The sequence below is a fragment of the Piliocolobus tephrosceles genome, chromosome 17 (genome assembly GCF_002776525.5).
Source record: "Piliocolobus tephrosceles isolate RC106 chromosome 17, ASM277652v3, whole genome shotgun sequence".
Classification (NCBI taxonomy): domain Eukaryota; kingdom Metazoa; phylum Chordata; class Mammalia; order Primates; family Cercopithecidae; genus Piliocolobus; species Piliocolobus tephrosceles.
Genome location: NC_045450.1, coordinates 3,491,609 through 3,504,205, shown reverse-complemented (window position 1 = coordinate 3,504,205; position 12,597 = coordinate 3,491,609). Strand labels below are relative to the sequence as shown.

General features: G+C 51.6%; 1 protein-coding gene across 10 annotated transcripts in view; it reads left to right on the top strand.

The window, feature by feature from the left end:
• NLRC3 (NLR family CARD domain containing 3) overlaps positions 1-12,597 on the top strand; it is a 44,487-nt gene extending 31,890 nt beyond the window's left edge. For 9 of the 10 annotated variants that reach the window (XM_026447583.1, XM_026447584.1, XM_026447580.1 and 6 more), the window contains 10 exons: positions 1,186-1,269; positions 1,905-1,988; positions 2,460-2,543; positions 2,932-3,015; positions 3,455-3,538; positions 7,281-7,364; positions 8,095-8,178; positions 8,856-8,939; positions 9,354-9,437; positions 9,713-12,597. In XM_026447583.1, the coding sequence (XP_026303368.1) occupies positions 1,186-1,269; positions 1,905-1,988; positions 2,460-2,543; positions 2,932-3,015; positions 3,455-3,538; positions 7,281-7,364; positions 8,095-8,178; positions 8,856-8,939; positions 9,354-9,437; positions 9,713-9,803 (847 nt within the window). In that variant the 3' untranslated portion in view covers positions 9,804-12,597. The remainder of the gene's footprint in view (positions 1-1,185; positions 1,270-1,904; positions 1,989-2,459; positions 2,544-2,931; positions 3,016-3,454; positions 3,539-7,280; positions 7,365-8,094; positions 8,179-8,855; positions 8,940-9,353; positions 9,438-9,712) is intronic. The other variant, XM_026447578.1, reaches the window with a different exon arrangement.

Genomic DNA, 12,597 nt, shown 5'->3' with positions numbered 1-12,597 from the left:
GTGGATGGATGGATGGATGGATGGTTGAGTGGACTGATGGACTGATGGATGGATGGATGGTTGAATGAATGAGTAGATGAATGAGTGAATGGATGGATGGATAGATAGATGGATGGTTGAATGAATGGATGGATAGTTGAATGAATGGATGGATGGCTGAATAAATGGATGGATGGATGGATGAGTGGATGGATGGATGGATGGGTGGATGAGTGGATGAAAGGATGAACTGATGGGCAGATTGGTGGATGGGTGAATGGATGGATGGATGGTTGAATAAATGAGTGGATGAATGGGTGAGTGGGTAGATGGAGGGATGGATGGATGGGTGGGTATCTGGATGAATGGGTAGATGAGCAGACAAATAGATGGTTGAATGGGTGAATAGGTAGGTGGATGGGTGGGTAGAGATGGATGGGTGGATAGGTGGATGGTACATGAATGGATGGATGGGTGAATGGGTGAGTGGATGGATAAATGGATAAGTGGATGATTGGACAGGTCAGTGGATAGATGGATGGTTGAATGAATGAGTGGATGAATGGGTGAGTGGATGGATGGATGGATGGGTGGATGAGTGGATGGACAGACAAATTCATAGGTGAGCAGACTGATGGGTGGGTGGATGGATCAGTGGACAGATGAATGGGTAAGTGGGTAGGTAGGTAGGTGGATGGATGGATGAATGACTGGATGGATGGATTTATGAATGAGTGGGTGGGTAAGTAGATAAACTGATGGGTGAGTGGATGGATAGAATGATGGATGTGTGGGTGCTGGTTAGCTGACTTTGGACTCCAAAAGCACTAACCGAAGAGAATGGAAACTCCCAGGACTGGGTGAACCCCGACCTTCTTGGGCTCACATTTACTATCTTCCCACCTGGCAGAAGAAAACATTTCCTGACCATCTTCACAAAACCCCCCAAAATACTTATCACTGAAGGGTTGACTCTTCTTGCCAGGGAGTCAAGAGGGACTTTGCTATCCTGATTTCTTACAGGCAACAGGTGGTCACATGCAGAGACTACAGTCAACAGGCCTCAGGCAGAACAAACTGTGCACTGGCCACCCTTGAGACAATAGAGCCAGCCCTCCCATGAGGGCTTCCCTGACCCTGATCCCTCCGCCCAGCCCTGCCCGGCAACTCCCAGAGGCTGGCTCATCCATATCCCTTCTCTTGCAGGCTCTCCAGTAATAGTATTGGTGATGGAGGTTCCAAGGCCCTGGCCGAGGCCCTGAAGGTGAACCAGGGCCTGGAGAGCCTGGAGTGAGTCCACCTGACCCCTGCCAGGGTGACGAGTCCCCCTGTGTTCTCTTTCCAGTAGATGGTGGGCTGGCAGTCCTGAAATATGGCTGTCCCCCAGGGCCATTTCCCTGCCAACATCAACCCTGGGTACACACTGTCCTCAGTGCTCCCTGCCCCACTAGCTCCATTTCCCTAGACAGTGGGGGCTGGGGTGGGGTCTGGAGTGTTTGGAATGATGAGCTCCAAGTGTCCTTGAGAAGCCAGCATGGGTGGCTAGAGAGGGAGTCAGCTGTAGCAGCTTTGGTAGGGGCAGGAGAGCTCAGCGCTGCACCTACACTTGGGGAGCCTGCTGCACCACTCCCTCTGGGGGCTGCAGACCCAACACACCCTGCTCTGAGGCTGTCTGGGGCCACCCACATCAAGGCAGGGTCTAAATTTGGAGGTTTGTTGTGCTAAACCCACCTGCCCTCACCTGGCAGGGGCTAGGTGAGGGGATGGGCGAGGAAAGAGAGATGAGAGGAGCAGCGTGGCCGCCACTGTCCCTGGAGCCCCCAACTCCCTGTTGAACCCAGTGCCTGCTGTCCCAGACTGGACAGGGCAGCTCCCTCTGGGTCCTGCAACAGCCACACCTAGGGTGCCTCCTTCTCTGTCCGCAGTCTGCAGAGCAATTCCATCAGTGACGCAGGAGTGGCAGCACTGATGGGGGCCCTCTGCACCAACCAGACCCTCCTCAGCCTCAGGTACGTCCCGGCTACCCTCTCCAAACATGGCGTTTCTTTGACTGGGCACCTGTCTGCAGGGACTTGGCACTGGGAAGCCTGTCTCAGGGATATCTATTGCTGGGGAAGCCTTCCTGGCAGCCTGGCCCTCTTCCTGATCTCTTGGGGTGCAGAGGACAGCTGCTGCCCACAGTGGCCCATTCTGCTGCTCCCTTCCCAGAGGCACGCTGAGCCACCTGTCCCCTCGCACCTCTGGGGCCCTGTCATCCTATCCTCTCCCTGTACTGTGGATGATCCTAAAGCGGGGGCGCCTGGCCGGCCCAGCACTGGCTCGCTGGCATTGGCTCCTTCACACCTCAGCCCAGACTGTGCAGAACCCTAGGTCCCCTGCCTACAGTTTCTTGGGCTTCCAGAAGCCTAAACACCTTGGCTTGGCTCTGCCACATGCCTCATCTGCCTGGTCAGAAGCTCAGGTCTTCCCTTTTTTTTCAGCCTTCGAGAAAACTCCATCAGTCCCGAGGGAGGCCAGGCCATCGCTCATGCCCTCTGCACCAACAGCACCCTGAAGAACCTGGAGTACGTGGTGGGGGCCTGTGACTCCACAGGTTGTTCATGCCATGACCACACCCACACTGAGCCTGGGCTGACGGGCACCCTCGCTGCATCACAGGGTTGGAGAAGGAGCTGGCTGGGGAGGGTGCAACCAGGAGACCTGGCATCGGGTGGCAAGTCCCCCACTCTCATAGTGTAAATTGCATGAGGGTGAGGCTGGTATGACACCATCTGCCTCAGCTGGTGGGGATGGATGAGGATGTGATCATGCCATTGGGCAGCATATCCCCAGGAAGCTCCCCCACGTCCTGGCTGTGTGACCTGGCATTGAGCCCTGGAATCCCTGGTGACCAAGGACCGGAGGCTTCATAGCCAGCACCCCGCTCACTTGCTCCTGTTCCCTTTCTCCTAGCCTGACAGCCAACCTCCTCCACGACCAGGGTGCCCAGGCCATCGCAGTGGCAGTGAGAGAAAACCGTACCCTCACCTCCCTTCAGTGAGTCTGCAGCTCTCCACCCTGCCCTGTCCCCCTTCTGCAGAGCTGCCGGGCTCCACCCAAACCAATGATGTACAGGCCAAGCCTGGTTTGGGGACACCCCTTGCAAAGGTCTCAGGGGCTGCCCAGGCTAGACTGCTGCCAGCAGACTGTGCCCCATCCTGTGCTCTCCTGACCCACAGACAGACACGTGTTAAGAGGTGATCACAGCTGGGCCTCCAGGTGCCCATGCTTCATTTGGAGGCGTCTTTCCTTGCTTATTCCCCAGCCCTCTGGCCACGGCTCACCAGGGAGTACATGTGACCCACTGAGAACTAAGCCTGGGCAGGGGTTGCAGGAATTCTCCTGCCACAGCCTGCAGGGATTCCACCCCCTGCCATCAGAGCCTCCTTGGCTCTGCCCCAGGGCTACATAGTCACATGTGTCTGTGTCTGCCCAGCCTGCAGTGGAATTTCATCCAGGCCGGCGCTGCCCAGGCCCTGGGACAAGCACTACAGCTCAACAGGAGCCTCACCAGCTTAGAGTAAGTTGGCCTGCCCAGGGTCTGCAGGGCGGGGGCTGTCGGGCACAGGTGAACCTGGTGGTACGCACCAGGGAAAGGCTCAATCCAGTGACCCTTGGCACACAGCCTCCTCTTCCCTAAGGCCAGCGGGCGCATTTCAGTCCTTGTCTGCCTTTTAAATATATTGGCCGGGTGCGCTGGCTCACGTCTGTAATCCCAGCACTTTGAGAGGCTGAGGCATGTGGATCATCTGAGGTGTCGGGAGTTTAAGGCAAGCCTGGCCAACATGGGGAAACCCCATCTCTACTATAAATACAAAAATTAGCCGGGCATGGTGGCACATGCCTGTAATCCCAGCTACTTGGGAGGCTGAGGCAGGAGAATCGCTTGAACTTAGGAGGCACAGGTTGCAGTGCGCGGAAATCATGTCACTGCACTGCAGCCTGGGCGGCAGAGCGAGCCTCTGTCTCAAAATATATATATACACACACACATATATATACACATATATGTACACATATATATACACACACATATATACATATGACAGCTTTATTGAGATATAATCTTCACTCCAGAAGATCTTCCCGCTTAGTATACAGTTCACTGGTTTCTAGTGTATTCAGCGATGCAACCATCACAATCAATTTTACAACATTTCCGTCACCCCAAAATGAACCCCTGTCCCCGTTAGCACTCACTACCCATTCTCCCTTTCCCCCAACCCTGGCAACCACTAATCTACTGTCTCCATGATCTTCCTACCGTGGACACTGCATATAAATGGAATTGTGCGACACATGGCCAAAAATGGAATCATACAACACGTGGCCTTTTGCGGCTTGCGTCTTTCATTTGGTGTCAGATTTTAAAGGTTCATCCACACTGTAGCCTGTCTCAATACATAGTTCCTTTGTAAGGCTGAATGATAGCCATTGTATGAGTACACAGGTTTTATTTCTCCATTCATCAGCTGATGGACATTGGGTTGTTCCTACTTGGCTGTCAGGAACGGCGCTGCTGTGGACCTTTGTGCAGTTTCTGTGTGGACGTGAGCTTTCCTTCTCTTGGGTGGATATACCTGGGAGTGGAGTCGCTGGGGCGTGAGGGAACTCTAGGTTTAACCCTTGGAGCCTCATCGGTCTTTCTCCTTGACCATTTCTTCTCCTTCAGCTTCCAGGATGTCCCCTCTGGCTGGGCCTTGTCCTCTTTTCTTCTGTTTGGCTCTTCAGCGCAGGGCTCCTCAGGGATCTGTCCCATGTCATCTTCCCTTGCCTGGCATCTCTTTTCCTGGAGCTCTTCTTTCCCTGGGCTCCAGTGATCTTTAAAGTCCTAACGACTCCCATGTCCATGTCCCAGGCCTCTCTCCTGAGCCCCAGACCGGCACATCCACACCCCCTCGGCACCTCCCCTCAGGGTCTCACTGGGGTATGGGGTCCCTGCATTCTCTCTCCCAAAAACCTGCTTCTTGGTTTCCCCATTTTGTGAATGGAACCAACTGTGCAAGCTACAAACAAGGACTTCACTCTCACCTCCCACTTCCTTTTCTGTAATTTTTATTTTACTTTATTTTTGAGATGGAGTCTCACTCTGTTGCCCAGGCTGGAATGCAGAGGCACGATCTTGGCTCACTGCAACCTCTGCCTCCCGGGTCCAAGCAATTCTCCTGCCTTAGCCTCCCGAGTAGCTGGGACTACAGGTGCCCAACACCACGCCTGGCGTTTTTTGTTGTTGTTGTTGTTGTTGTTTGTTTGTTTGTTTATTTTAATAGAGAAGGGGTTTCACTATGTTGGTCAGGCTGGTCTCGAACTCCTGACCTTTAAGTGATCCTTCCACCTTGGCCTCCCAAAGTGCTGGGATTACAGGCGTGAACCACCACATCCAGCATATAACTTATTTTTTAAAATAATATTTACATTTTTTTTTTAAGAGATGGGGCCTCACTATGTTGCCCAGGCTGGTCTTGAACTCCTGGGCTCAAGTGATCCTCCCACCTTGGCCTCCCAAAGTCCTAGGATTACAGGTGTGAGCCGCTGTGCCTGCCCACCTCCTGCTTCCTATTCCCTGTCAAGTCCTGTTGGGTCAGTCCCCTCTGTGTCCCTGCCACCCACTCGATTTCCTTTGCGTCCACTGCCCCCACCCAGGCCGTCGGCACCACTCACCTCCATCCCTGTGGCAGCCTCCACCTCAGTCCATCCTCTCACACTGCTGGCTAGAGACCTTTCCAAAGCAGCTCTGTTCCATCTTGGGTGCCATCCAGGAATGGCCGCTCAGGGCCTGTGGAGTAAAGTACACACAGCCCCTCAGGGTGGCTCATGGGGCCCCTAAAATCTGCTTCCTTTGTCCCTCCCTGGACTCATTTCTCACTTCCCCAGGAACTCAATTCGTTTGGGTTCCTTAGCTGAGCCAGGCACACTGCCCACTTTGGGTTTTGACTTGTTTCTTCTGGGGAGCCTTCTGCGGACACCCTGGGGTGGGAGACGCTGCTTGCTTTTCCCTGCAGCCTGCACTTGGTCTGTTATATCTGCTCATTTAATCACGTCTTCCCACCTGAGCTTCGAGAAGGGGACTCAGGTCCACTGCCTTATACAACCCCTAGCACATGAGACGCACTGAAATGTTGTCTTTTTAATTTTATTTTAATTTTTTGAGATGGAGTCTAACTCTGTCGCCCAGGCTGGAGTGCAGTGACATGATCTCGGCTCACTGCAACCTCTGCCTCCTGGGTTCAAGTGATTCACCTGCCTCAGCTTCCCCAGTAGCTGGGACTACAGATGCCCTCCACCACTCCCGGCTAATTTGTGTATTTTTAGTAGAGACGGGGTTCCACCATGTTGGCCAGGCTGATCTCGAACTCCTGACCTCAAGTGATCCACCCTTATCAGCCTCCCAAAGTGCTGGGATTAAAGGCGGGAGCCACTGTGCCCGGCCACACCCAAATGTCTGTTAAAATAATAAACGCAAACAGCTCTTAGCCTTGAATGTATCAATGTGCACCTGAGCTAAACTTAGTCACTCAGGGCCTGCTAGTTCCCTCCAATTTAGAAGGCGAAAGAATGACACAAAACCCTAATTAGCAAGAATGGCCAAGGAGGTCGGGCATGGTGGCTCCTGCCTGTAATGCCAGCAATTTGGGATGCCAAGGTGGGAAGACTGCTTGAGCCCAGGAGTTCAGGACCAGCCTGGGCAACATAGTGAGACCCCATCTCTACAGAAGAATATAAATATTAGCCAGGCATGGTGGCATGTGCCTGTAGTTCCAGTCTCTGTTTAAGTATTTTAGTCTCCTCAGGAGGCTGAAGTAGGAGGATCGCTTGAGCCTGGGAGGTTGAGGCTGCAGTGAGCTGTGATCTCACCACTGCATTCCAGCCTGGGTGGCAGAGTGAGACCCTGTCTCAAGAGAAAACAAGACAAACAAGAATGGCTCAGGGATTGAGGGCTTTAAGTTCATTTTCTGGTTGGCTGTGAAAAGCAACCCTTTTTGGGTCCCAAGCCCCTATTGATGGTCACTCTGTGTGTCCCATTTCCTGCTTGCCTCTGGCGGTTCAGACTCATGCAGGCCCCCAGACCCTTCTGTGTGCTTAGTATGAGGCAGCGGGCTGCAGGGCCTGCAGAGGAAGGGCAGTTATCCCCAGGCAAACCCTGGGAGTCTATGTCTATGGTGTGTGTAGTCAGTTAAACCCGGCAGGTCCAAGCACCGCAGGGCCTTGCTAGAACGCTCCGTGTGCCCCATGCACCCAAAGGGGTCACACCCTGTGTCCAGTTTACAGGAGAACGCCATCGGGGATGACGGAGCGTGTGCGGTGGCCCATGCGCTGAAGGTCAACACAGCCCTCACTGCTCTCTAGTAAGTCCTAGATGTGCGCAGCAGTCAGGAAGCCAGACCCTTCACCATCCTTTCATGTTAGAGGTTTTTTTTTTTTCTCTCGAGACAAGACTCTTGCCCTGCCACCCAGGCTGGAGTGTAGTGGCGCAATCTCAGCTAACTGTAACCTCCACTTCCTGGGTTCAAGTGATTCTCGAGCCTCAGCCTCCCAAGTAGATGGGATTACAGGCGTGCGTCACCACACCCAGCCTAATTTTTGTATTATCAGTAGAGATGGGGTTTCACCATGTTGGCCAGGCTGGTCTTAAAATCCTGACCTCAGGTGATCTGCCCACCTCAGCCTCCCAAAGTGCTGGGATTACAGGTGTGCGCCAACACACCTGACCTAGACGTTATTTTTGTTTACAAGTCAAGGAAGGTGTATTTGATTTTCCTAGTATTATTATAGGAAATATTACATTAGCAACTGGGGGCTCAAACCCCTAGATAGTAGTAATGAGGAGGTGCAAGGAACGTTCTCCCCAAGCCCTTCCAGGGACAGACTCTATTTCTCGTATCTTTAGCATCCAGATTTCTGTCTTAGGCAACAGTGTAGGTAGGAGATGGAGTGCCTAGACACAGCACTGGCCAACCATTCTCAGTGCTGCTTCTCCACTTTCCACCCTGAATCCAGGGGTGGTGAAAGGGAACGGAGTGTGTGGAGGGAGGTGGGCCCAGCTGGCCCACATTGACGGCACCCGCCCTACCCCAGTCTCCAGGTGGCCTCCATTGGTGCTCCGGGTGCTCAGGTGCTAGGGGAAGCCTTGGCTGTGAACAGAACCTTGGAGATTCTTGAGTAAGTATTCCAATCTCCAGCTATGGTCTTTAGCTCCCCCCCCCCCCCCCCCCCAAAAAAAAAAAAAACAATGAATCCTTAATGAATAGATATGGGAACAAAGTGTACAGGTAACTCACAAATCATCCTAGTGATCTTCATTTCAGCACAAGTGTCCCAGCTTCCCAGCCCCACTTCATGCCTTTCCCTGGGAGTCGCTATCATTTGCCCTCCTCTCCAGGTTGGCCTTGCCAGGCTGAACACATCTAGAGGCCCGGTTTATGGGTCTCAGGGTGGCTGATCTTGTTCTCTGGGCAGATCCAAAGTCCTGGGATGACGCTACAGCTCTGAGGCTCAGGCATGTCCTCAGAATTCCTGCCCTTGCTGGGGGCACTGGGGACCTGCCTGGATGGAGGGCTGCCTCTCTTATCTCACACCCGCTTTTCTGTTTGGAGTGGAAGAGGAGAAAGGCTCCAACAACCCACCTGGCTGGGCCAGCCATTCCCCTTCCTGTGTGCTCTACTTCCCACAGCCAGCTCTGCCCTGCTGCCCTGGAGTGAGGAAGGCAGAGCCCTGGCCTCCTGTGACTGCTGAAGTACTTGTTTCCTCTGCCAAGCAGCCCCAAGCCCACCTGCAGAGGGGTCAGGATCACCTCTCATCCTGTACCCATGCCCTAGGCTTCCTGTCTTTCCCCACAGCTTAAGAGGAAATGCCATCGGGGTGTCTGGAGCCAAAGCCCTGGCAAATGCTCTGAAGGTAAACTCAAGTCTCCGGAGACTCAAGTAAGTGGCTGGACGGCCTTACCTGCATCCTGGAGCAGCAGAGTTCTCTGCTAGGTCCTCCTTGATGGGATAAAATGCTCCTGATTTCCTCTGTAGCTACTTCCTCCTGAATATAAATAATCAGACTTATTATAGTCCACATTCCACTGCAGCTGGGTTTGTTGAGTCTGCTTAGCTTCAGTCAGAAGTCACTCACATCTGCATTTACGGTCTTACATCCTCCATCGCACTTGGGTGGGACAATCTGGCCACTTGTAGACACCTGTCTCCAGGGTCAACTCCCACCTGGCGTTGCCATGGCACTTGTAGACACATCTGCCTGGGTTACTGCCCCAGACAATGCAGTGTTGCTTCCCCGGGTATTTCCTTCTGCCCTGATGGCTCACCGTGTGTCTCCATCTCTTCTCCACTTAGTCTTCAAGAGACTTCCCTGGGGATGGGCGGGGCGATATGCATTGCGACAGCACTGTCTGGAAACCACAGGCTCCAGCATATCAAGTGAGTGCACCTGCCCTTCTTGCTCGCCCTTAGAACTGCTTCCAGGTCACGCAGTGCCTTTTGCTCAGTTCTGAGAGCCAGCTGACCCCCAGACCCCTCAGCAGCCCTACAGGGAAACCTGGTCTAAGGGGGGCTACCCTGAGCCTTGTCCATGTAGCGAGGGGATCCTAGAAGCACAAAGGCTTTGCACGGGGTCCTGAATTTTCTATCTTATTACCTGCTCTCCTAAAGAGAACCTGCAGGCTTCAAGCCCTGCCTTAACCATTCTCTTCTAGCCTCCAAGGAAACCACATTGGGGAATCCGGAGCCAGGATGATCTCAGAGGCCATCAAGACAAATGCTCCCACGTGCACTGTTGAAATGTGAGCAAAAGGAGTTCCTGGTGGATGGAGCAGGAGGATGGGCAGAGACTCAGCTGGAAGCTTTTGAACAGAAAGGCCGACTTCTGGGGACCTGCTGGGAGCTGGGAACGCTGCTCACTCAGCACCAGAGTGGGGCTCTGCACGGAGAAAGGGGAGGTGCTGCCAGAGGAGGTGGTGGGCTCCTTTCCTGGTGCAGGAGTGGTTCAGGCAGGGGGTGACGGGTACTCTGCTACGGCACAGAGGAGGGAGGGGGCCACCACCAAGGGACTAGGGGACAAAGGCCTGAAAGCTCAGCAGTGTAGGAGGCTGGTTCCAGCTTATTTACATCCTGAGTACTTCATATGCCCCCAACCTTTAAAAATGTTTATTACTGCCCCGTTCCACTCACCTGGTTAAAAATCATCCCATGCTCTGAGATAAGCTGCCATCTCAAGCCCGTGAGGAGCATCCATGTGGCAGGGGCGACAGAGGGGACCCTTCTTTATTTTTTCAAGAAGAAAGTTTCAGGGTATCATCCTTACAGACATGAAAAAACTATAGGAAAATTGTGAAGATAAAGGAAAGTTTTAATTCTAGGATTCTGGAAACAGAGACAATAGAGTTCTCCAAGGATTCTGCCTTTTTTTGTTTGTTTTTGAGATGGAGTCTTGCTCTTGTCACCCAGGCTGAAGTGAAGCGGTGCAATCTCGGCTCCCTGCAACTTCCGCCTCCCAGGTTCATGTGATTCTCCTGCCTCAGCCTCCCCAGTAGCTGGGATTACAGGCACCTGCCACCACGCCCGGCTAATTTTTGTATTTTTAATAGAGACGGGGTTTCACCATGTTGGCCAGGCTGGTCTCGAACTCCTGACTTCAGGTGATCAGCCTGGGCCTCCCAAAGTGCTGGGATTGCAGGCGTGAGTCACCACACCTGGCCCCATTTTTTATTTATTACAAAATCAAAGACGTAGGTGATACCTGGCACATGTTATCTGGAGTCTGGCACACTGGTTATCAATAGCACATTCAATGTATTCAGTGATGTCATTCTTTCTTTATTTATTTTTTATGAGACAGAATCTGTCACCCAGGCTGGAGTACAGTGGCGTGATCTCGGCTCACTGCAGTCTCTACCTCTTGGGTTCCAGTGATTCTCCTGCCTCAGCCTCCCAAGTAGTTGGGTCTACAGGCACACACCACCACACCCAGCTAATTTTTATATTTTTAGTAGAGATGGGGTTTCACCATGTTGATCAGGCTAGTCTCAAACTCCTGACCTCAAGTGATCTGCCCACCTCAGCCTCCCAAAGTGCTGGGATTACAGGTGTGAGCCACTGCACTTCCTTATTAGGCTTCCAAAGCCACTGCTGTGGCCACAGCTTCCATGGAGACAGGCAAGCTGAGCCTCTATGTGGCACCAATTCCTGGAGCTGTTTGTGTTGGAGGGAAAAAAATCCAAATGGACATATCACAGCTCTCATCAACTAAATAACCACAGAAAATGTTTATTAAGACTATAAAGCAATGATCACTTCTGAATTTGAAAGGAATCGTTATTTGAAATGTTTCTTCAAAAGTGAGCATCTGGACAGGATGCTGACATGGATGCTAAGGCCATGGATGAAGGCCTACTTGGGAAGATGATATCCTTGCAGTCTCAAAACAGCACCCCACAAAGGTGATATCCTAATTTACAAAGGGAAAAAGGTACCTTTAATCTGAAATCTGGCAAGTGCAGCCTCAACGGAAGTGACAGAATTGAACATCGCCAATAATGGGACACACGGACATCACGTGCCCCCAGTCTGATGCACCACGGAGTCGTCTCTGATGTATTCTTGTCAAAAACTGTTTGCCTGATTCTAATCATTGAAGGAACAATTAGAAAAAATCCAAATTGACAAATATTCTGCAGAATAAATGGCCTGAACTCATAAAAAACATCACTGTCACGAAAAATGCAAAACGTTGCAGATAGCGTAAAATTAAAGATTACAGAGATATAACTTAATGCAAGATCTTTGACTGGATCCTGGACTGCAGGAAAAAGTCTGTTACAAAGAACATTTGGATCACTTGTAGTAGCTGGGAAATACAACAAAACATTATTTGTAAAAGGGGGGAAATCTGAACATGGGTCTTGCAATATTTATGACAGTTTTTGCTGGGCGTAGACTTCTAGATTGACAGCTGTTTTAGTACTTTTAAGGTGATGCTCTGTCTGCTGGTTTGCATTGCTTCTGTCTGAGTTAAGAGCTTAGCAGAACAGAGTTGCAGTAGCCAAACGCTGGAGAAAGCTGGGCCCTACAGAAACCTAACACTGAAGAAACCTCAGAAGCCAAAGTGGTGGAGAAAACAAACAGTCCTCCCTCTCTCCCTTTTCAAATAATGATCATACATCTTCAAGCTGTCTGAAATGGTTAAAGAGTTCAGTCTGTCGTCAGGGACACACCAGAGCCAGCTAGCCCACAGAGACCCCATCAGAGGAAAACAGACAGGACAATTTAATTCATATCCACATAGAAAGGACTTCTAGGTAGGAGGTAGACCCTTTAGCTCCCTTCCAATTAAAGGAGTCCTCAATTCTAGCACCTGAGAGTCCCCTGGGTCTAACAGCTGTGATATTTATGTAGTGTGTTGCTTACCTAAATGAATACGAGTTCCTTCCAGACATGTGACACTGATATTAAAGTGCTAATGAGAGGGATCTATTTCTTCTTGTCCAAGCTAAAAGAGAAACAGTCGTTCAGATTTCCCATCAGAAGTCTGAGGACTTTGTTCTTGATAACTACTACCAATAAAAATTGAGTATTTGAAAAA